Raw genomic sequence first — 22,500 nt, 5'->3', positions numbered from 1 at the left:
AATTATATGGGTAAACTAATTCACATATGACTCACTGATCAGATAGGAAAAACATGAAAGATAAAATATTTTACTTTGTGTCAGTTTTCTCTATTCTCTCAGGTTAGCTCAGTTGAGAGAGTGCCAGTCTACTGAACAGGAGGTTACAGGTCCAAACCACGGCCAGACCAACACTAATGGCCTTAAAATAACTGAGAAAAAAGAGCTGTCTTTGTAATATTGTAATGACATCTGCAAAAATGGCTAGACTTTCTAGTCTTTTCAGATAAGGACAAATCACTTTAGGTACTGGTGGAATATAAAAGAACCCACACCACTGTTCAAAAATAGTAGGGACGTAGACCCCAGTAGCGTGGCCAACCTTTCCTAGGCTGGGTAGGTTATCTGTAAGGAGAGATCTTAATATAGAGATAACCTCATGATCCTCCTTCAGTTGATGTAATGGCTACTTGTAAACAGTGTATAGGTAGATGTAAGAACCCTACTCCAGGAAAATCCTAGGTGATCAGGGATTTTACTGTTTCCCTACTGTCCCAGATTTTGCCAATTAATGAAAACATCTGAGTCAAATCTAGAGAATCAGGAGTATTTCTAATTTCTCGATGCATCCCAGATTTTTGTGATGATCAACTGATGATTATTCACAACATTAATAAAACTCAAATTTGCACTGTTGGGAATGTCCCAACTCTGACTGGACAAGGATATGTCATGTGAGAAGTTGCAACTATCTAACAGTGCATTCCAGCAGGATGATCCAGATCAGGACGGGTGATTCAAGATCACTTGGATCATTGCACATCAAAGGAGCCAACAAATCCACCCTCGGAAAGGATTCATTGGTTCATTTTATGCACCAAGAACAGAGTGATCTTGGATCATTGATTCTAATCTGGATCATCTCAAAGGAACACATCTTAACTCCTTTAATAGGGTGAACAAAACTCACAAATGAACTTTAGACGCAAACATTATCTGAGACTGTGTACCCCTTTTTGATTTTTGAGTTGAGATATGTCAAAACACCGGTGCTACTGAACACCCTGTTTCCCTAGGGGACAGTCAATAAGCAATTACTAAGTACAGAGGCTCTCTATGGGGGGCAGGGGTATGTATGTCCCTAGTCTGAATTTCTAAAGCAGTCGTTTTGCATATTGAAGAGAAGGCCATGTCCCTGTCGGTACTTTACTATTGTATTTGAGATTTTCCTCAATGCTTTTGCAGTTTTGAACCAAAATTATGTCATTTCTCATCAATTCATCTGTCTTATCACAGGTGGACTATCAAAACTGTTCATGGCATCATGGTGTCATGCGTGACATGATTCCATACATTTACTGTATTTCATAACGCCCGCCCTCGGCTTGATTCAAGTGATCCATAGAAATGCTTCATAAAACACAGGATGTTGCCTCTTTTGATCCCAAAATATTTAATGTTGATAGTAGTGTAAGAAAAATGAATAAAGATAATTACATTACATCAACATTTGGGATCAAAATTCAAAACTTGAATCAAGCCAAGTGTGGAAGTTACGAAATACAGTAAATGTATGGGATTACATGTCGTGCGTGACGTCACGATGCCTCGAACAGTTTGGATGGACTACCTGTGGTCCAATATTGCTGTTTCAAGGCCATGACGCTTGTCGGAATTGAACCCAAACAGGGCCTCAACAGATTCTAGTTCTTTGCTTGAGCTAGTCTGGTTAACCAGACCAGCCTGGCTTATATAGTCCACTACGAAATGGCGCCCTTCTAAGGTTATCCTAATTCCGGAATCCTGTATATTTTGTTTCTGGAATCCGAAACCTGCACATTTTTAATTGTGGAATCTGCAATCCTAGGCTTTGAAATGAAGGAATCCAGGATCCAGGATCCAGTACCGGGAATCTGGAATCCACAGCGTAAAATAAAGAATCCAATACTTTCTTGAATTGCCTTACATGGGGCGAATGAAAGTCGTTAAGTATGTCTTCACTCAGTAAAAATAATATCTTACACCGCTTTTATACACTTACCTGCAAATTAAACGATCTGGCAGCAATAAAATGATCAACGTCTAAGGCACAAGCAATAAAAGCACTTAGGACTCCATCCGCCAAATCCTTTCTAGTTAAAACTTCGCTGACAACACACCAGCTTACAAAAGCGATAACTCCGTGAGCCATGTTATCCACAAGTGCTCGGAGTATGCGATGTTGAATCGCAAGGAAAATAACATCCAGTATATAACAAATACTACCAAGAAAACCATACGGAATGATTTGAACAGCAAAGTGTTTAAACGTGGGAGGAAAACAATGTGGTAACAGCTGAAAAGGATAAGTTGCGAAGGAAGAAAAAATATTGTATGTCTGATGCAAGAAATCCGCCATATTGTCTTTTGTCCGTGAGAAACTGGACACTAGTTGATCACAGGCATGCCAGCCATCGTTTCAGTGCGCGACGGAATTAAAACAAGGGTAGGTGCTGGTTTTATCTATTTGTTTCGGACTGCAGCTGTACACCCTGGGTCACAACTAAATAATTTTTTTACTTTATTTTTAAATCCCTGCGGTAAGAATACTGATCAATCTCGATTTGCCAAATCGGTGAGCTTTGGTGAAGGTAGTCATTATAGATCAAAGTCAGTTAGATCTTTCTTCATCCGTGTGTTCGGGCACGGGCGAAAAGCCCTAATTTGATTTCATCAAATTGTTAACAGGGTTCATCACTTCGTCTCTTTATGTAATTTAGAGTTTGTTTGATGACAAGTACATATCAGTTGTTAACGCAGCTCCATATGTATAAATACCATATATGGTTAGCCTGTTTACAGACCCTCTATTTTTCTATAAAATAATAGATATTAATTTTTTCTCGCAATATTCGTGAAAAGTCTGTGGACAGGCCCCAACGTGATTAGTATGTGTGTTGTTTTACACGTTTTATGATTTGTCTGTTCGAAGGAAGTCAATTGCAACAGAGACTAGCAAGAGCCCGATAGTTAATTTTGTATTCTTCTTGTGCCTAATTTCAACATTTCCAGTTGCACAGCAGGCGCTCCTCCTGGTTTTACCATAGATCAAAATTATTTCATAGTCTGAAAATCAGCTAAATAAGGAGTAGTGTCATACCAACAAAAATGATAAAAGCCTCATTCTTAGCCACTCTGTATTCTGGGAAAAAGGTTTATTTTCAATAAAACAAACTAGCATGCAGACATTTACAACAAGTAAGACAAAACTGAAACAAACTATGGCATGAGGGAGGTGCCAGTCGGAAATACTAAACTAAAAATAACTCGAAGGAGACAAATAATCTCTGTGTTTTCTTAAGAGACCCCCACACTTTATGAGTCGAATTTTTTTACATTGATCTATTCACAAATTGGTGTAACAGGCGCTGTTGATTTTCAACACTAGCATTAGTTATTCATTCTTTATAGGTGTCCAAATAATATGTTCCTTTGGGCCTATTGTCTACGCACGAAAGAGCACTCAGATTTAAGGTGTGTAGTTGTTAACTTTGATTTTATGAAAGCACAAAAACAGTTTGGAGATAACCAAATATACCACCAGTAATGGGGTACACATTTAGCCTGCGAAAGCAGACGTACTTCCGGTCATTGCTTCTCTCTTCCAGGGTAGAGAGATGCGACGACCGGAAATACGAAGCTAATGGAAGCGAGGCCTAAGAAATTGCGTTTTTAAGCTTCGCTTTGCCTTAGGAGAGCTACTCAACAAAGTTTTATAAGGTCCCAGTTAATCTCGTACCCAGATCTCCCACGGCCACTTTTCAATGTAAAACAGAGTGAGATCTGGGTACGAGATTAGGTCCCGGTGTCCCACCCCCGAAGCTTTTAACAAACCTAGTTAAGAACACTACGTCACTTTTTTACACCCTTGGGATGAGGTTAATGAACGAAAATATGGCTGAACATAATAAACCATGAGGATAAAGCCATACGGTGCCTCAGTTCAAAATTTCTTGAAGACATTTAAATAACAGATTTCTTCACACTTGAATACTTCAGCTCGTAATATCCCTACCATATTACATACCTGAAGCCCGAAATAGGAACCAATTTTGGGCGGAACTTCCCCGTGTTTAAGACTTTATATGGAGTACCCCAGGGGTTTTGGCCTGTCCGCCACTGCCGGAGACCGGAGAGACCTTTTAGAGACAATGAAGGTACAAACCGAGTGACTGAGTTTGTAGTACTGCCCAACCACCCCACCACCCCACGCCAGTAAACGCCTGCAGTTAATAAAGGTTACCCAATTGCAGATTCCTGTGAAGTGGTACTGCAAGTTAAGTGCCAATTTGGTGTCTGTTGATGTATGGCTTTTTCAAAAACCGTGTCAAACTAGAGTTAACTGTTCTTGGCAAGTGTCCTGTCAATCTTATTGTGAGATCTACAGTGTCTCAATAATTACAAAACTCGTGTGCTTAGTTTCAGATAGCAAAGTACACCTTTAGCTTTTCACGGCCTACAACTGAAATTAGTTTGAGAGCCAGACATGGCGTTCTTCTTAATCATGAATTTTAAACACTCTAAGTTAAAACATGTTTCTCAGTTCAGTACTAGCAAGGCTGTTCAAACGTCAACCAACCATGCTACCTTCACGCAAGATCAAGCGCTTTATATTCCATATCAGTGGTATAATCGGGGTGTCCTCACATCATGGACGAATTTTCCGCGCTTAACAGGCTCGTCGAGACAGCCTTTTCACTGGCGGGACTTTCCAAAATTAACTTTCTGTCGAATAAAAATTCCCTTAGTTTTGTTTACTGCATGACGGAATCTCTGTAGAATATTAAAAAAGTTGTTAACGCTGTAAGGCTCAAGAACAACCAGAAAAACATTCGATCCAAAATAAGCGCCGCAATCCGCCATTCCTCTCTCTGCCTTTCATCTTCTTGTTTTGCTCGCACATCCTCTGCTAGGGTATTGATATCCTCAAGGAGCCGCTCAGTGAAGGAACTTTGACCACCTACGATACTCATGCTGCGAAAGCTTCGTCTGCTCGGAGTACTTCGGCCGCTTTGTGAGATAATCGACATGTCGTCGCGAAATTTTCGTGGGCTCTCGGGAAGGGTCATGTAATCGTTGTCATCGAGTCCTATGTCACCATCCACGTTGAATTCTATTCTCCTTCTTCTGATCTTAGGAGTCATTTTAATTTCTTCCTCTGTTTCCATTTTGAAACACAGCACCTTTGCCATGTAACCAAGGATGATCACACGGACCCAGCGAGGCATTGGAGAAGTCGAGGGACTTCGGTGGTAAAAGTTTAATATGGTGCAAGTGCTGACTAGTGACATTGCAGTAACAAACATGGTTGCAATAAAATATTGACCCAACAATGGGACGTCATCTGAAGTTGCTGGAAGTGTTTCAGCAACTAACAACAGAAAAACAGTCATGGCCAACAGAACAGTAATCCCCAAACCAACTTTTTCTCCAGATTCCGGAGGAAGAAAAAATAGTATAAGCGTCAGTGTGGAAATCAGTGCGCACGGAAGGATCAAATTAAATACATAATATAATGGCTTGCGCTGGATAATCAAGTCCAACGTAACGTCGAAATATGGATGAGGGCAGCAGTTATAATACACCTTGTTTAATTTGGACGGCATTGCAAGAAGATTCCACTCGCCATTTTGCATGTACATGTTGAGATCTGCTGATGTCTCCGACGATGTCATTGTTAAGCGGTCACCTTGGAAAGTCCATGAGCCGAACTTTAACGAGCAGTTTTGCTTATCGAATGGAAAATTTGCTACATTGATCTTACAGGTGCTTGTAAAGGAGGCTGGTGCATTCCATTCGTTGTACCCGTTAGAGTGCAAAACGACCGATGTCTTGTATTTCTCGAGTCCACCGCCATAACTATCATCCGCACTGTAGTAAATAAACAAAAAAACATAATCAGTAAAATAGATAAAAAGATTTTTAAAATGTTGTTCCAAGTATTATTGTCAGAAAGGAGAACGGACGACCTCTCGCGACGAAGGGGCGGGGGGATGTGATTCGTGCTGACTTTCCCTATCAATACGAGAGGAGACGGGGTCAAATTTTTAAAAAATCTCTTCAACTTAAAGGCACAGTACAGAAATAAGAGATGTGTAATCAGCGCGTAATTGGTTTGGTTCATCATTTTTGCAGCCGCTTCCAATCGGTAAAGCCCTCGCCATACAGGCAAAAATGAGCAAATTAAAGTGAGTACACATTAACGATAAACACTCACTTGTTGTAGAGTATGACATCAGGAATCCAAACTTTAGTAGGTTCCACATTCACTGATTTAATTTCTCCGTAACGCGTTTTGTTCCACCCCAAAATTGGATTCTTCCATTTCTGTGGAGTGCATAAATAAAATTCACTGATTATCTTGACATCAATTTCTCTTAAAGTAGATCATTCTCTCTTGTTATATTACGTTCATAAATGGCAAACAAAGAGGCGAAGTTCAAACAAAAGAATCTATCAGGGTCGGCCAGGGTTTTTGGGTATACAGTATACAAGGGCTTTTTAACTCGGGTATACGTTATATTGCAGCTTAAATACGGGTATTCGGTATATCACTTTCTTTGAATTTCAGGTATAAAGTATACCTGGGTATAATTTTGGGTATATTTGGATGAATTTTGGGTATTTTGGGGTATTTTGGCGAATTTTTTTCGGGTATACTGGTATACCACTACCCCCCCTGGCCGACCCTGATCTGTCGCCATTTGGAAATGTATGCAAAGACCCACATATTAAAGCGAAGGCACTAAGTTAATCAGGCCAGATTTTATAGACCGCTCGTGTTACGTTTAACTAAACTTTTAGTTCTAGTTAGGAAATCTCTATCATCACAATACTGATATTATCATTGAGAATAACGCCTCAAACCGACTGGGAAACCTTGTCAGTCCGTAAATTTAAACTTAAAATAGTACTGGTAATGGCTGGCTAGGTAGAAGCGAACGGTGAGTGCTTATTGTCCACCCAAGTAGTATATTCAAGGTGGGCCTACTTTCCCCAGTCGGGGTTAACCGATTTGGTCCCCCGAGAAATAATCTTTTGGTCATATGATAATTTTAAGTCCTTCACGGACCAGGCCGGACTCGACCGTACTTGGTCCATATACAGCTATTTCGAGAGAGGTTGTCGGAAAAATGTGCACGCGACAATCCCGAAATTAAGGTAATATGGGATATGATCAATACACTGTTTCTGACGAATGTACCTGTCGAACCTACTTTTGTTACTTTCCTTTAACACTCGCAAACACATTTCCAGGGCCTTTCGTACCAATTCTTTCAAATTTCTTTAAAGAACAGTGAACTTAAAACCACCCACAATGCCTTTCGGGATTGTCGCGTGCACTTTTTCTGACAACCTTTCTCGAAATAGCTGTAAACGCAAAGCTGAAAAGAACTTGTCCTATATCAGGGGCAGTAGCCCTTGACAGTGGAGAGCATCAGCCTTACCTGACGAATCCAGACGTTAAGAGTCAAAAGCTGTGACTTACTGTTCTGGGAACAAAAAATACAGGAAAACGGAGTTAGAGTCTATAAAACTAGCCACTAGTATTAATTTCTGCTTCCCTACCTCTCAAGTTAACGTGAGCACAAAGCTCTTGTTGACATTTAATTTAGGACACCTTGCAAATTGAATATGCTGGTTTCTAAGTCATCAACTCCTTTTGCATATCTTTTAAATCACCTTGAAAGCGACGACCCGAATGTCTTTCACCGACAGCCGCTTACTTTAATTCTTGCCTCATCTGTTATCACTGACATGGCCGCTCTTTTGACCATTAATTTGGTCATGTTTTTTTAAGTATAGTCGCCAGGTTCCCTTAATATTCCATAACTATTACTATTTTTGGTTCATGGCTTTTAATATGATCTTGAATCTGAGAAGTTTTGCAAGTGGAGAAGTAACTTCTTTCCCCTCCTCCAATAAACCTTTAGCTCTAATTAACCATGCTTCAATTCAAGACAACGTTAGGGTCTGAATGGTTGGAAAGGCTTTTTTAAGGAACAACTTACCACTGAGATTATCTGTATTAAGCTCAAACTAAATTCAACATTCACAACATCGGAAACGTTGTTAACTGGCCTGGCTTCTTTATCGTAGTGATTAAACAGGTCTCTCAAAAGACGAAACTCATCTGTCTCGCGGTTATCCGTAGAAATATCTACGATGAAATAACAAAGTCATTTCAAATTCAAGCAGCACTAAAAGGAAAATTTCTCATAAGCCTTAAAATCAATTCAGACAAGTTAAAAGAACAAGGTCACTCTGTAAAGGAAATTTTTTTCTAATCGCAAGTAAAAAGATGGCAATGTGTTCATGCCAGCCAACTGATTGTTCCTTAAGCATTAAAAATCCGTTAGATCATAACTAAATTCATTTCCATAAAGACTTAAGGTTCCTTTTGGTTGCTCATTTGAAAATCTAAAGCAACTAAAATGGCAGCAATACCAAACTATCTCAAGGCTTTTTAAATGTAGATGGGAGGCAACGAGGTCAAGCGGTTATAAGAGCGCTGGAATATTGCACTGATTCGAAGGTCCCGACTTCAAGTTCAAGTTCCTCCCTGACCGCTAGCTGGATTTGTTCTCGGTAAACCCAAATTCAAATCCCCGACCACACCTGCGCGTACTGGTTTGCCTTCGGCCAGTTAAGATTCTTAACCCTGTAAATCATTTTAATTATTTGTTTCGCGCATTTGCTCGGCCCCACTAAAATGTTCTTCAGTTTGGTATAGGATTTAATGGAGCCGAAACCAATTGTGGAATTGCACACATTTTAGGCATCCTACTGATGAACACTTGCGACTTTTAGCCATTTCGAGCAACAGCAATTTCCGGTCTGTCCTCTTTGAATTAGTGCTATTTTAAATACTGCTGAGGGCAAATAATGGCATTTAAAAAAAAAAAAACTTTCTCAAGAATTTTTAAGGCCAGTGTCAAACGTGTGTTCGCAAAATATTACTGACTGGAGATGTCTGTCGCTGGAATACCTAGAACAAGATGAAATTTTCCCCAAATGTTAATCGTGAGACCTTCTTGTTTCTTCACTTATAACTGCAGTATGTTCACGTGACATGCTGCGTGGTCAAAAATTTAAATTTTAAAAAGAAACCAGTAAATTGGTGGCGAATTAATGTTTAATTTGCATGGTTTAATAAATGTTGTTTGAGGAGAGAGGATATATGAAAGTACTCAAAGTTTACAATTGAAGTTTTGAACAATTTAAGACTGAATTTGAATTTAGCCTTTGAAATGACGTTTGCTCTCATAACTTTTTATTGAAGTGCTAGGACAGCTAATGATCAAGACATGACAGAGTATTTCAATTTTCATCAAAATGTTATTACTTGATTTCCTGTGAGTTTCTTTAAGGCGTTGACAGTTTTACTGAGGATTGTCAGAAAAAATTTCACAAGACCACGTGACATATCACGAGACTTACTGCCCCTGTTGGATATAGCTATACTTCTGTGTATAAAATTTTGATTCATTTCCATCCTCTTTGCCGAAGTTATACCCAATATACATCGGTTTTTCTAGGTGAACACAGTAGACTCAAAAATTATTAAACTACTTAATAGTGAAAACCTAAACATTTGCTGTTGATATGATGCAAATGTCTTAAAACTAATTTGATTTTTTTCGCTGAAAATATCGAAATTCACATAAGCAATGAGGGTAAAAATTTGCACTTAATCTTTCCGAAAGAGTGCAAACCATGTCAAATTACAATCAGGGTAAGCTTTTTTGAAATTTGATCACCCACATTTTTTTTCTAAGAGAGCTGTTTACATGGAGCAGTGGCGGATCTATAGTTTAAAAAATAGTTGACAAAAACAAACACGCAATTTGGATTCTTCTGCTCTCTTTACTAGCGTTAACAACTACCTTTCAGCAGCTGCTAGCAGTTTATCAGCTCGTGGTAACGCCAAACGATTTTGTCCACCTTAATTGCCGTGATTACCCACTGACACGCCTCCATTTTTGTCGGATCACCCTAGCACCATATGTTTTCTGTACTCAGTTTACATCCTGGAGCAGATCTTGCCCTCGAATCTAAAGTTATCTATGATATCGAGCACTGTGCAACAACTTATGAGTCACTCGAGTAGCTAGAAGACAAGATAGTGCTTACTGTCGGTTTATGAGGTGCAGTTATTGCGTTCCTGTGACGCAAATGTTTTTAAATTTTGATGCCAAACTGAAACAACAGAAGCGAAAAATAAAAATAATGAAAAAAAAATTACCTGCTAAAACAGGATGTTGATAGCAGGCCACAAAGAAAGCTACCAAGCAGAGCAAATGAATGCGTAGTCTTGGGTACATTCTCCTACATGTCTCATTCTTCATCGGCCGCTATTTAAAAATCCTGACCCTGATAAGAGCAAAGAATAAATATAAGAAAATAATCCATTATCTGTAAAGTTTGCCCTTTCAACACCAACCAAACGTTTTTTAAATAAAACGAGCTTTTGAAAACAAAATGAAAACCGCGGAAAACCGAAAGACGGGCTTTTACATCGATTTAAATTAAATGAGCTCTGACTTGTGCTCCCATTTTGCAAGAAAATTTGTAGTCGACAAAAACAAGTTACTGGTTTGAAACGTCAGTATTTATGTGAATAGGTCAAAAAGGACATTTAGTTGTCTGGGATATGATTCGAAAAGCATTCTTCAAAAATTAAAGACCAAAAGGAAATAAGATAACGCGGTTTAAACTCTTAAAAGACAATTGAATGTTATTTGTTTTTAGCAGTGATTCTTAACAATATGACACATCGGCAGTTTGCTTACTCCTAGAGCGCTCATGATCATATTAAAAGGGGAAAAAGAAACGGTTTAATTCTCAACTAAAAAACCATTTAAAAAGCGTTGGCCTAGCCGATCAAGGTGCAAATTTGACTTGGATGCCAAGTATCCTATATTTTAAGTTTAGTCACAGATGCATAGATCGTCTCAAGTTAAATATCTGACTTTATATACGATTATTTTGCAGAAGGTTAACCACAACGGACCGCAGTGAGGCAAGACAATCTTTTTATTTCACCAAAACATGGATTAACCTTGACTTTACTTTGAGGTAACAACGTTTGTTTTAGGCTGTCGTCTCAAGAATTGCTGTTTTTCTTCATATGGTGCTTTTTGCATTTAGAACCACAAAACCTATTAAAGGTAGATGGTAAAACTTCTAGAATCTTCAATCAATAAAATAGATCTGATCTGGAAAATACCATTTAAAATCAGCTCTGTCTCATTAATCCAACGACGATTTTTATTTTGTCCTTTCAATAACGGCTTTGACACATATTCCTCTATGACAAACGAGTTAGGGTTGTCAGTTCGAATCACTTAGAAACGCTATTTTAAAGAGTGTTACATATTTGTGACCCAAGTAGCAAATTGATTAATTGTGACAAGTACACGTGTTAATTAAAGTGTTCATTAAAGAGGATTAAATCGATTTATTGTTTGAGATTATCAAGCGAACTCACTAGTTTACGTAGATATCTTTACTTAGCGATATACTAGCTAATATACGATGAACTCAAATTAATATTACGCAGTTGAACAAAATTAATTCAGTTTTAGCCTAATTTATTAGCGAGTTAACTTTGTGAAAGACAAGGTTGGTGCGATTAGTGTGTTTCTAACTAGGATTCACAAAAATAAACTGATCAGTTCTTTACTTTGTTAATTTGCCAGGTTTCACTGACTATATAACTGGGCGCAGGCTTCCATGAATAATCATTTAAACTTTAAAATTGAACTTCTTGTCCGTCTGGTAGGACAGTCCTTATTTGGACTACACGATCATCTATCCTAACAAGTATTGAGCGAAAATACTTTTTTTGCTTTTGATCCGTTAAATCATTCTAGTGGCTAGGCTTCAGTTTGAAACTGACAAATAAACCGTCTATTGTGTTAATTAACCATAGATTGTTTTTAAACTTAAATTAAAACAGAAAAAAATCAAAAAAGAAGATAAGTGAAAGCGAAGCTTATTGTTTTTATCTTATCTCTTATAATTTTTCTTCAAAGCGTCAAGCAAGTGTAAGTGTCAAACATTTTACCGCCTAACTGAAACAAAATAACACGTTTTTAAGACGAATTAAACCTTTGGTAACTGTGCATATGTATCTTTTATCACTATGAATATGCGTAATAAGGTAGTCTACGTTTCAAAAGCAAAAACTCACTGCTCTATTTCGAGAAAAGAGGCTTTTAATATTGTTTTCGTCTTCGAATTCAAGTGAATGAGAGGAAATATTAGATTTGAAATATTAAATCTCACCTTGCGAAGGCGTGCATGGGTTCAACAATCCTAAAATGGTTACTTCCAGTTTGGTGATGAACTTAATTCTAGAGGTTGCTTGTGCCCTCGAAGCAACAAAAGACTTGTTTTATGCTGTCACAGCCTCAAAAAGCGTTAAATACCATGATAAATAACAAGGCAGTGTTAATGTGCGATGTAAGAAAGGCCTGATATGAATACCAACAGGAATTCACTTTGAATTTTGCCGAGATGGCTTGGGTATAACAACAGGTAGTCTCCACAGGCAGAGAGAAGACAATTCGCGAGCCCACCAAATAAACAGGTGCCAACAAAACCACTCTCAAATTATTCGAAAACAAGCGCCAAATAGATGTAAACAAAGCCTGTGACATTGATTAGAATTTGCCAAGTGCCAAGATGAACGTTTGTTTCAATAGAATGAGTTTTCTGGATCATTTTGACACGAAATACGTTTCGAGTTACTCATGGAAAAATATAGACAATTTTCTAAAATAAATTATTTCATTGTCTCAAACTTTCATAGCCAATTTAAAAAAATCAATGCACACAGACTGTCAGCGGGTGAGGAGGCTAATGAAAAGCTTCTCTACTGTTTAAAACATTATTATTCGCATTCCAAATATTTCTCATTCAATTTTTAATCGGTTTAAATTCTACGGCTTATTCTTCATAACGTTGACCAATATCCGGTAAAATGACGTCAAAAGTACAGGATATCACATGTATCTGGCTGAATAGTTTTGATTAATAGTGAAATTCTCATTATGACGGGAATGGTCTGGTCGGTCAGTTCTGACGAATGGAAAGCTCTGGGAAAATGTCTTCGGTAACTTATTTCATCTTATGTAAATTGTCAAGTTCACGAGCCCCATAAACAAAGGAAAAGCGGGCAAGCTTCTAGGAAGTTGCTAGTAAAACCGGTTTGGTGTTGTTTCTAATTGCATCATGGGACTGTTCTTGCGCTCGAGTTTTGACCACGAGCCAATCATTATCATGATAATAATAATAATAATAATATTTATTATTTGGTATTACGCAAATAAACATATATCAAATGATCAAATGCGCATGTAGTCATCCAGTCATGATGGTAAGTATCGCGCATTAATTTGAAAAAATTAGCATAACCTCAAACCAGTGGCTTCTGCTTGGAATTTGAGGGCAGGATGTTGCAGTGAATCCATGTTAATGAAAGTTTAATTGACACATTATTATGCACGCCATGAAGATTGCGTTTTGATATTTTAAAGAATTCTATCGAGCCATCCGTGAGATATATGAAAAAGAGCGTTTGCACAACCGAGTTGCTTTTGGAATGGAAGTTAGTTTCTAAGATCGCAAACAAGGAAATACCCCAGAATTTACTAGCATAAAAATATGATCTTTTTATCTCGACTATTAAAAATATAAGTTTTGAAATTTATTTGCGTTTTATTGAAATTCAAACATACAGATTTTTTTATTCTCATGGAGATTATTTGCCAAACACCACACTTTAAGTTCCTGATGTCGGATTTTCGAAGCAGGCCTAGATGTCGCCAAATTCGTCTTTGACTGATTTCAGAGAGTTTTGTTTATCATTGTTATCAGATGGTAGTATAGATTTTAATTAAAACTAAATTTTGACAAAGTTCAAGTAGTGAAAATTTTATGGCCATCGGACAAGGATAAAATCACTTTAAGGCAATTGAGAAATATCGCCATGGTCTCCGAAAAGCTGTATCGAAACACCTTAAAGAGCTGTGTCAAGGAATTAATCAAAATTCAGACCGAGTGACAGAACTACTGAAAAAACTGAGTGAAACGTAAAAATAACAGCTCAAAAGATTTATTAGAAGGTATCGCCAAATGGACCTTTTGCGTTCAACATTTTTTTTTTGGCCAAAGTAGCTATTATAAAAACTAAGAGTGCAACCATTGCTTTTTACTCTTCTCCTCCTTTCCTCCTCCTCGCTCTTGCTCCTTTCTTTTTCCTTCGTTCCTATGATTTTGGAGCCGTTCCTATGATTTTGGAGCTTGTAGGGCTTAAAAAATCTGCCTTTTGACGTCTTTTCACTCAAATGAGTGCAAATTTCGTTAGGTAGGGTTTCAAAAAAACAGCTAGATGTTTCCAAATAATTCTGCCAATCTTTCAAACTGTGCCATTTCGAAGTGGCTGCTCATTTTGAAGGATGTTCTAGCCGGATTTTTGAAAACGTTATTACCAAAATGGACCTTTTGCGTCCAACAGTTTTTTTTCTGGCCAAAAGTAGCTATTATAAAAACTAAGTGGGCAACCATTGTTTTTTTCTCTTCTGCTGCAAATTTCGTTAGGTTGGTTTTTAAAAAATCGGCTAGATATATAGGAGGCACGGATGGACAAAGTTGAAGATGAAACTTGTAAACCTAACACACAGTGTTTCAAAGTTCATTTTCGTTGTTTGTAACGTTTGATATAATGCTTGGGAGATAGATTGTTTGGGGGAAGCTGTGCTTTTGTCATTTACACGTATAAGGACGCCTAATTGGCATTATAAACAAGTGAACTAGCCAGCCACGACATAGGCAAGACACAGGCCCTTTAAAAAATTTCATCCTCGAAGTTGAGGGTCAGCAGAATCTGGCAAGAAAGTGACAACTGATTTATATGAAAATATCACCGCCTGTTACAGTTATAATGTCAAATTTAAGCATATTGCAATGAAAATTAGGCCCCAAAAAACGCCATGGTTTTTACGGGGAACGAACCCATGGCCTCCATGTTATGAAGACCCATATATTGGGAGCAGGGCAATCTGTTGAATTCATCACTATTATAAAGCCGTGAAAGGACTGAAGCAGAATGGAAAAAAAATGCACTACTGGGGAGCGGACCGCCATTTTATGTGGTCATCCGTGCAACGCGAAGGTCAAGCCGCTTGCAGTGCAGAGGGAGTGAGCCTTGGCCGGCCCCTGGAATCGAACTTGCGACCTCCTACTCTGAACTCAAGCGCTCTACCGACTAAGCTAATACCGCGCGGATGATTTCAACTGTAGACGTAAATGCAAATTGAAATGAGGATAAAATATCTGTGCTGAAAAATAGAGCAAAAATATGAGGGAAAATGTTCGGTGGGAAAATAGTTCTAAACCTAGGCTGACATACTGAGGCCTTATTTGCCGAGTGTTCAGCGCGTCGGAGTCACAAACCGGCCACTTGTTTGTTTTGTTCTCGGTTTTCCTGAGTTCAAAACCTCGCCCGCGCTTGCAAATAGTCAACTTGCTGCCTCCTGTCAGCTGGGATTTTTTATCATGTAATGTTCTATTTGGATTATTCGTTTCTAATAATTTGAGTGGGGTGCCTGTAAACTGTCTAGTTAGGTGAGCATGAGCACTTTCCACCGTAAACATACCTTTAATCTTCCTTTTTTAAAAGTCTTTTTTTTAAGAGCCAGCGCTAGGGGACAACTGGACCAAATCTTGATAACACGGGATGGAGCCAAGTTAAAAGTGATCTTTGCGGCGAAAATCGCTCAAACTGATTAATTTTGGTTTGCTTGCTGATGCCTTGGACAATACTGAGTTACGTTTTTTTCTTGTTGTTTAAAGGCAATTTTGCACTTCCGTGAGCCAGTGTGCCTTCATGATTCTAGCGTAGGTAGCTTACACGAAACCGTAGAAATTCTCGACTGACTTGTGTTTTTTTAATTGATAAGCAAGGAAGAAACCAGCCACCTGATGACATTAACTTTAATATGCAACAATACAACTAAATTCTACGTTTTTTATATTTTACATTTTAAGTGTTGCATTCTAATATACTACTTGAAATGAGACTTCCGTAAGACTTTCTTATGGGCTTAACCGACCAATCCTTGAGACTTCATTTATGTATCACCCTTGTGTGACCCAGGGGAATCCCCTTTTGTGAACGCCTTCGTAAGCGCCAGTCCAAGGAAATCCCCGTTTATTGACCGTGATTCCTGTAAATCCCCTCTTGACTGCTTCGCTTATGCGCACAAGTCTTGCTGGAATAGAGGGATGACCATTTATGCACTCCTCGGGTATTTTCATCTTTTTGGGGTCCACCGAAGGTTGCAAATCAAAATAACTAGATATAAAATGAAGTAATCATTATTTAAGATGGATATCTTAGGAAGGAGTTATAGAATTCCAGGGGGTGTGGGAATGAAGCACTCAATATGTTGTGTAGCAGGAATTTTCCCCTGGGGGCCAACCAAAAAAGGACAGATCTTTTGGCAAAGGATAAAACTAGTTTTATCGTTAAAACTCCTGTGCAAGCTGTTGTCTGTTTCCTTGGAGCGGGTTTCATGTTACAAGTACCCTTTCACAAGATACTGTAGCCTTTTGCATTTTTCCCCACTTAAGGAATACACGTGATTACTTTTGACCCTTGCTTATACTGACGGACTAACACTTCTTCGTGGGAGTTCTAATAACAACCTACTGCTACAATCGGTAACAGCTTTGGTTGTTAGAAACTTTCATGAAATGTACTATATTTTGGCGGAAAAATAAAACTGGATTCAACCCCTACCCCGACCACGCCCTTCATTGTTAATTTTATTCTATTTCATTTTTTTTTTTTCAAACTATTTGCATAAGACTGAGACCATAATTAAGAAGTGAACTGATGGCATTTTAAAATCCAGGTAATTGAGCAGTTTGTCGACGGAAGATGTTTTAGATTTTCTGCTATTTCAGCTTTGTACATGCGCTAATTGATTTTTCAAGTCAAGTGTTCTTCTCAATAAATACCTAAGAAATATTTGCTAAGTTGGCTTGTTTGCTGTTTTTTACAGTCAAATTTGAGCAGCGAAACAACAACTCTAAAAGGTAATAGGGAAGGGAAGGCTCTATTTGTCTGTGTTGAATTAGACGGTAGTGTCGGAAGAACGTGGGAACACCCTGATTGTGGTTGCCCTTTGTTTAAGTTGCGATTTCACAATTCGTGCCCATGCTATGGGTAGGCAAAATACAGTTTGATGCCTATTAAACCAGATGATCGGACTAAGAAAACTCGAAAATAGTGATGAGCAACGTTACGTACCTTGCATAGTCCGAACTGGAATCGTCATGATAGGCAAAGGTCACTGGAATGCAAGCATCACCACCCTCCAAAGTCACCATACCGGAACCTGAAAAACAGAATTCATCGCGGTTTGAAATATGATGAGAAGCATAATGTGTGACCATTCTAATGCATTTTCTCCTCAGGAATTATAACTTTTTCTAGTTGATGTTTGCATCTCTCATGGCGAGCGAAAGTAGGTTAGGGGTTGATTAAGGTAAGTGTTTCCAGGTAATTGTGCAGAGAAACGACCCCAGGCGTTAGGGACAATTTGTATCAAAAACACAAATAAAGTCAAAACTGCAGCAAAACACCAAACAACTGGATCCTGTGTAGACCTGGATCAGTAACAGTTTTGAATACCAAGTAGAAAAACAGTAAACTGAGCATGATTTTTCCAGTGTTAGGGACAATGCTGGTTATAGTCTCCTAAGTGGTTATCTGGCTGAGTTGCTGTAATGAAATATGAAATAATGGGTTTATGAATTTTCATATAGCTGAACCGCAAAGAAGAAATAAATACAAAGAAAACTGATCATCTCAGTTTAAGAGGCAACTTTCCCCCGCAAGTATGAAATTTTTCTGGCTTCACTTCTTTTCGCAGTTGTATAAGTAGCGTCTTTTACTGCGATGATATTCTTTGCATTTATTTAACGACATAGTTACCTTCTTTAGGATTAATAAAACCCTGAATCTGTTACCAGCTTAATTGATGGCACTAGCAAAAATTCAATGCATCTCTGAATTCTTACCTTCATCTGTTTTGACTGAATACAGGTTAACGGAAGCTCCATTTAATCCGAGTTTACCAGAGGCAACTGGTGTTAGATATTGGCTGAATTCTCCGGGGTTGAGCGGGAACATCTGTGCCGTGCTAGGGTCGCCAGCGATGCACCCACCTGGGTGGACCAAGTAATACTTGTTCTACAAAACATCCAAAATTTTAGAACCGTAAACATTTTGAAAGCTCATACACAGTAGCAAATGGGATAATCATAGATGGGAGAGGGGACTGATTATAAAGGCGGCAAATAACAGCAAAGATGAAAACAAAGATGCTGTAATTTATGTTAACTTGAAACTCCCTGACCAGGTATAATCCTTTGGTTATAATGTTCACAAAATGTGACTGTATGGATCAATCTGTTTTGAAACTACTAATATCTGTATAGAGATAATGAGCAGTTAATGACATGTGGACGGAAAAACTCACGTAGAGGTACAAGTTAACGTTTGTCGTTTGCCGTCATGATCTAGATCTGTTAACTAATGCCTGGTCCACACTAATTCATTTTTGTTTGAAAACGAATACATTTCGATGCGCTTAGGCCCTCTTCCGTCCACACTTATACGCTAAGCGTTTTCATCGAAAACGCATCAATTTGAAAATGCCGTTGAAAGTGGATCAAAACGATCGTATTAGTGTGGACGGTCGAAAACAGTGGAAAACGGATCAAATATGCATGAAAACGATGAACGAAAATATCGCTGGCGCGTGTGTTTATAGCATTCTCCTAGAGTTCAACTTACGTCACAAAGTGCACATCTCTATCGTTTTCGGACGTTTTTTTGTGAACAGTCACAAAAAGAGTCAAAACGGTAGTGGTGACTCGAATCGATCGATCCGTTTTCGATGACAACGAAAACGCATACTTTTGAAACCGCATTAGTGTGGACAGGGCCTAAATCTTATTCTGACGACATACAAGACGCAAAACATTTCAAATCTCCTAAAAGAAATGCTTAAAAATACTTACATTTTTTTGGTCCAAATACATTGAAAATTTCTCCCCATGTTCCGTAAACTCTGCTTGGAAAAACTGTCTCTCAATGTCCAAATTGAATCTCACGTCGTACGTACCCTGTTCTTCGGTCTACAAGTTAAACATCGGAAGTTTTCTTACTTTTGATTTTCTGCTGCGAAAAGTCCTAATAGAGTTTTTGCTGTTCTCCAAGATAAGAAGCTTATCTTTGATGTTTGGACCGACTTCATGATTTTCAATATAATTCCGATAAAAAGCATGTCTCCTCTCTGAATCATGCATGGATATGGAGGGTATATTAACAAAAAAGAAGAAGACATTTTAAGTCCAACCTTTCTTGGGCATTGGTACTGAAAGTAGTATCCATGCAGACAAATTTTTGCACGAGTTTAAAATATTTTTGTCATGGTGAATAGCATAGAAAGTTTTATTAGCAAAATTCTGGATGTTTTTCTACTTCTGTTTCAATAGCAATGGCAAAATAACGTTGAACAAACTTGAACACTATCTCTCTATATAGATTCATATATTAAGCACTCCCGTTCAAGACTTTGCTGCTAACGATCATCATTATTCTAATACCGGTAACCCCTTTCTCCACCAATAGAAAAGGAAAAGAAAGACAAGAGAGAAGATCATGCTCCTTATTCTCGTGTTTTTCATGTTTTGCTTAAGCAGTGACATAAAAGGAAAAATAGGTGACGACAACTTCAAAAGTAGTTCGGTAAAAAAATCTGACTTGTTTTCGGTTGAAGTGACACGAGGACTGGGATGCTCAGTTTTTGCTAGTTTTTCGTCAATGTGCTCTCGCACTGAACAGTTATATTCGCTTGCATATTTGGTTATTACTCACTAGTTTGTTCGAATGGGGAGTTTAGTATAAAAAAGTTTCTCTCACCAAATAGAGTCTTCCTGATAGCTGACGCGGAAATTCTAAATAAATAAAATAAATAAATAAGTAAGATCGTATAAAAAACAGTCATTTAGAAAGTAAAAAGGGTTTATTATTAATAATAAAAAAACAATGTTATTGAAAAACGATGAAGAAAGTTTATCCTAGTCTTAAGATAAGTGACCAGTTCCGATGCTATTGTACCGAAACCACAGTTTGGCTTGCGTGCATGTGGCCGAGATAAGGACCTAGCGTTAGAGCAGAGTAGGACTCGCCGCTGTTCATATATGCATCCCAAATTTTGTGAAACAAAAAAGAGTCGCGTAACATATCACGGGCCTTACTGCAAATAAGGACAACGAGTTACTTCTGTATGCTAAATTTACTTCTAAATGCTAACGTTCCATTTCCTCAGGCCCTGTTCCACCGTAACCACCAATAAACTATTTTCATTTTCTAACCTGGCGGGTAAAGCTATTGACCCAAGCCTAAAACTACTGGTCAAATAACCAGTGCTGTTCTTGTATCCTTTTATCAGAAAGAATTTCTTTTTAACTCAGTTGGGCAAGATCACAGTTCAGTTATAGGCCTGTGTCATTTAATATTAATATTTTTTTAACCACAAATAAAATTATGAAAGATTTTAGTCAAGTTAAAGGAGTTCGAAAAACAAAAAAATTCTAAAAGGGATTATTATTCTCTTACTTGAACAAGTTAGAGTTCTTTTTGATGCCTGTGGATTTGCGCTAGAGGTACCTAACAACAAAGCAGCAACGAGGAAAAATGCCTTCATCTTCAAGTCGTCCAAACAACCTCAACACAATTGCCTTTAATTGTGAAGTTTGATCTTTCTTTGCTTCTTTTTGTATGTTCAATGCATTTACTTAATTAATAAAAATTGCCAGCGCACTTAAGAAATTAAATACAATTAAAAAGTCGATGTTTAAACAGATAAAATAATTATTGGCTCTAAGTAAAAAGGTTTTTAAGAGGAAGAAAAATAAGGTTTAGAATTCCCTTGGAGCCTGGTGAGACGGAAAAATCCTAATTGCTGTACTTGTATTCTTTGTATTCCTGTGCACTGCTTGGAAACCCGGCTAGGAAAAGGATAGTAAAGGAACGTTTAGTAAACAAAACAACAGGAAAAAAAAGTATTTTGTTGGATGAATGTGGTTTAAGTTAGGATTCTGTTCAGCTTCAGGAACTTCATTTATAAGGCTTATATTAGAAACATTCAGTACGACAACAACATTCACTTAGAACATTGCCTGGGGGTCCGAAATCAAAATAAACGAGTCTCAAATTTTGGAGCTTATTAATTTCATTTTCGTAGACAACAAACATAAAAAATGGTCTTAAAACTTTTAGGTAAAATAAGCAACAAAGTAAAGGTTTGTTATGTAAAGTAATACATTAATGAAGGAGGGCGGTAAAATAATCAAAGACAAACATGACGCAATTATCCCAGTCTTAAGAGCGCTCACAAGTCAGACTGCGTTAATTTTGTCTTAATATGTGTATGTTCACCTGTACTCGACATCCATTAAATGAAACTATAACTTTAAATAAATTAAGAGACTTAAGACGCTGATGAATTTTTTCGTTCAAATTTGTTGCTATACGGAAGTTCTAATTATGATTTGTAAGTGTGTTATCGTTGAATCCGAGTAGGCTTGTAACGCACTTTCTTCAGTGGGACTTGATCCTCAAAAGACAGAAATCAGACACTGCTGAGCAGATCATTGTCGCCTGCACATGACAACTTGTTGTTACTATAATACCCTGTTCACACGAGTCCAGACAATTTTATTTTTTGACTAAAAATTAATTTTCTCAAAATAACCCATTATAAGCAGATAAAGTAGTCAAATAACTGTGTCATTTATATAAAATACGGTCTGAGTTAGTCTTCGTTTAAATAAACGACTCATAATGTCTGCTTTTGTTTTTATGTACATGTGTGAGTGTTTTGAAAGCGCCAATTTACTGACCGGCTTAAACTTCAGCGTTTTCACGAGAATAACTTAACTTTCATTTTGGGTAGCCATATGCATGCTCCCTTTGGTTTAATTTTGGCTCTAAATTCTATCTGTCATATCTTTCATTTTTAACCTGACTAGCAGTTGCATTCACGTTAAAACTCCAGCCTAAATTGTGAGAATTGTACCATGTGTCTTTACTATGACTAAATGCAGTTGGATTAAAGTCTTTTGAGTTTTCAGAGCCATTCTGATTTAGCTTTCGAATGGCTCTTAAGCGTTACCTTCATCATGAAGGATTAAAATTTAAATGTCTAAAGTCTTGAGAGACGTACTGATTATTTAAATGATGCAATATTCACACGAAAACTAAGTAGATAGAAACAAGAATATCGGAAATCCTTGCAAGTGAAATTTCTAGCGACCGGATCCGAACAAGTCCCTGCAGTGTTTTACTTTTGAAACAAATCGCAAGAAAACATCAAACTTACTCTTTATATGGAT

General features: G+C 37.8%; 3 protein-coding genes across 3 annotated transcripts in view; all 3 read right to left on the bottom strand.

Moving 5' to 3' along the window:
- LOC140935337 (transmembrane protein 267-like) overlaps window positions 1-2,383 on the bottom strand; it is a 3,042-nt gene extending 659 nt beyond the window's left edge. Inside the window, exon 1 of the mRNA XM_073384889.1 lies at window positions 2,021-2,383. Within this exon, the coding sequence (XP_073240990.1) occupies window positions 2,021-2,377 (357 nt within the window). The 5' untranslated portion in view covers window positions 2,378-2,383. The remainder of the gene's footprint in view (window positions 1-2,020) is intronic.
- Window positions 2,384-4,684: 2,301 nt separating this feature from the next.
- LOC140935358 (acetylcholine receptor subunit alpha-1-B-like) lies at window positions 4,685-12,495 on the bottom strand. Its single transcript, XM_073384910.1, has 6 exons — window positions 12,310-12,495; window positions 10,265-10,392; window positions 8,031-8,179; window positions 7,467-7,511; window positions 6,236-6,345; window positions 4,685-5,889 (listed from the first exon to the last, which is right to left on the bottom strand). Exons 2-6 carry the CDS (start codon window positions 10,365-10,367, stop codon window positions 4,773-4,775), a joined length of 1,524 nt encoding a protein of 507 aa, XP_073241011.1. The 5' UTR covers window positions 10,368-10,392; window positions 12,310-12,495; the 3' UTR covers window positions 4,685-4,772.
- Window positions 12,496-16,004: 3,509 nt separating this feature from the next.
- On the bottom strand, window positions 16,005-20,868 carry LOC140935335 (uncharacterized). The gene is made up of 6 exons (XM_073384886.1): window positions 20,723-20,868; window positions 20,024-20,058; window positions 19,120-19,236; window positions 18,115-18,286; window positions 17,342-17,429; window positions 16,005-16,381 (listed from the first exon to the last, which is right to left on the bottom strand). Exons 1-6 carry the CDS (start codon window positions 20,808-20,810, stop codon window positions 16,165-16,167), a joined length of 717 nt encoding a protein of 238 aa, XP_073240987.1. The 5' UTR covers window positions 20,811-20,868; the 3' UTR covers window positions 16,005-16,164.
- Between the last annotated feature and the right edge of the window lie 1,632 nt (window positions 20,869-22,500).

Source organism: Porites lutea, chromosome 4, assembly GCF_958299795.1.
Source record: "Porites lutea chromosome 4, jaPorLute2.1, whole genome shotgun sequence".
In the NCBI taxonomy this organism is placed as follows: Eukaryota; Metazoa; Cnidaria; class Anthozoa; order Scleractinia; family Poritidae; genus Porites; species Porites lutea.
Note: the sequence above shows the minus strand (reverse complement) of the source record. Positions and strands in the feature narration are given on the sequence as shown.

Excerpts from the sequence above, each read along its gene's own strand:
- LOC140935358 (XM_073384910.1), bottom strand. The coding sequence starts at position 10,367 with ATGAAGAATGAGACATGTAGGAGAATGTACCCAAGACTACGCATTCAT. Across the intron at positions 8,180-10,264 it reads TCAACATCCTGTTTTAGCAG|ATATTTCTACGGATAACCGC; the intron begins GTAATTTTTTTT and ends ATTTCATCGTAG. Across the intron at positions 6,346-7,466 it reads TTAACGTCTGGATTCGTCAG|AAATGGAAGAATCCAATTTT; the intron begins GTAAGGCTGATG and ends TGCACTCCACAG.
- LOC140935335 (XM_073384886.1), bottom strand. The coding sequence starts at position 20,810 with ATGAAGGCATTTTTCCTCGTTGCTGCTTTGTTGTTAGGTACCTCTAGC. Across the intron at positions 19,237-20,023 it reads TATCAGGAAGACTCTATTTG|ACCGAAGAACAGGGTACGTA; the intron begins GTGAGAGAAACT and ends TTTAACTTGTAG. Across the intron at positions 17,430-18,114 it reads TTCAGTCAAAACAGATGAAG|GTTCCGGTATGGTGACTTTG; the intron begins GTAAGAATTCAG and ends TCTGTTTTTCAG.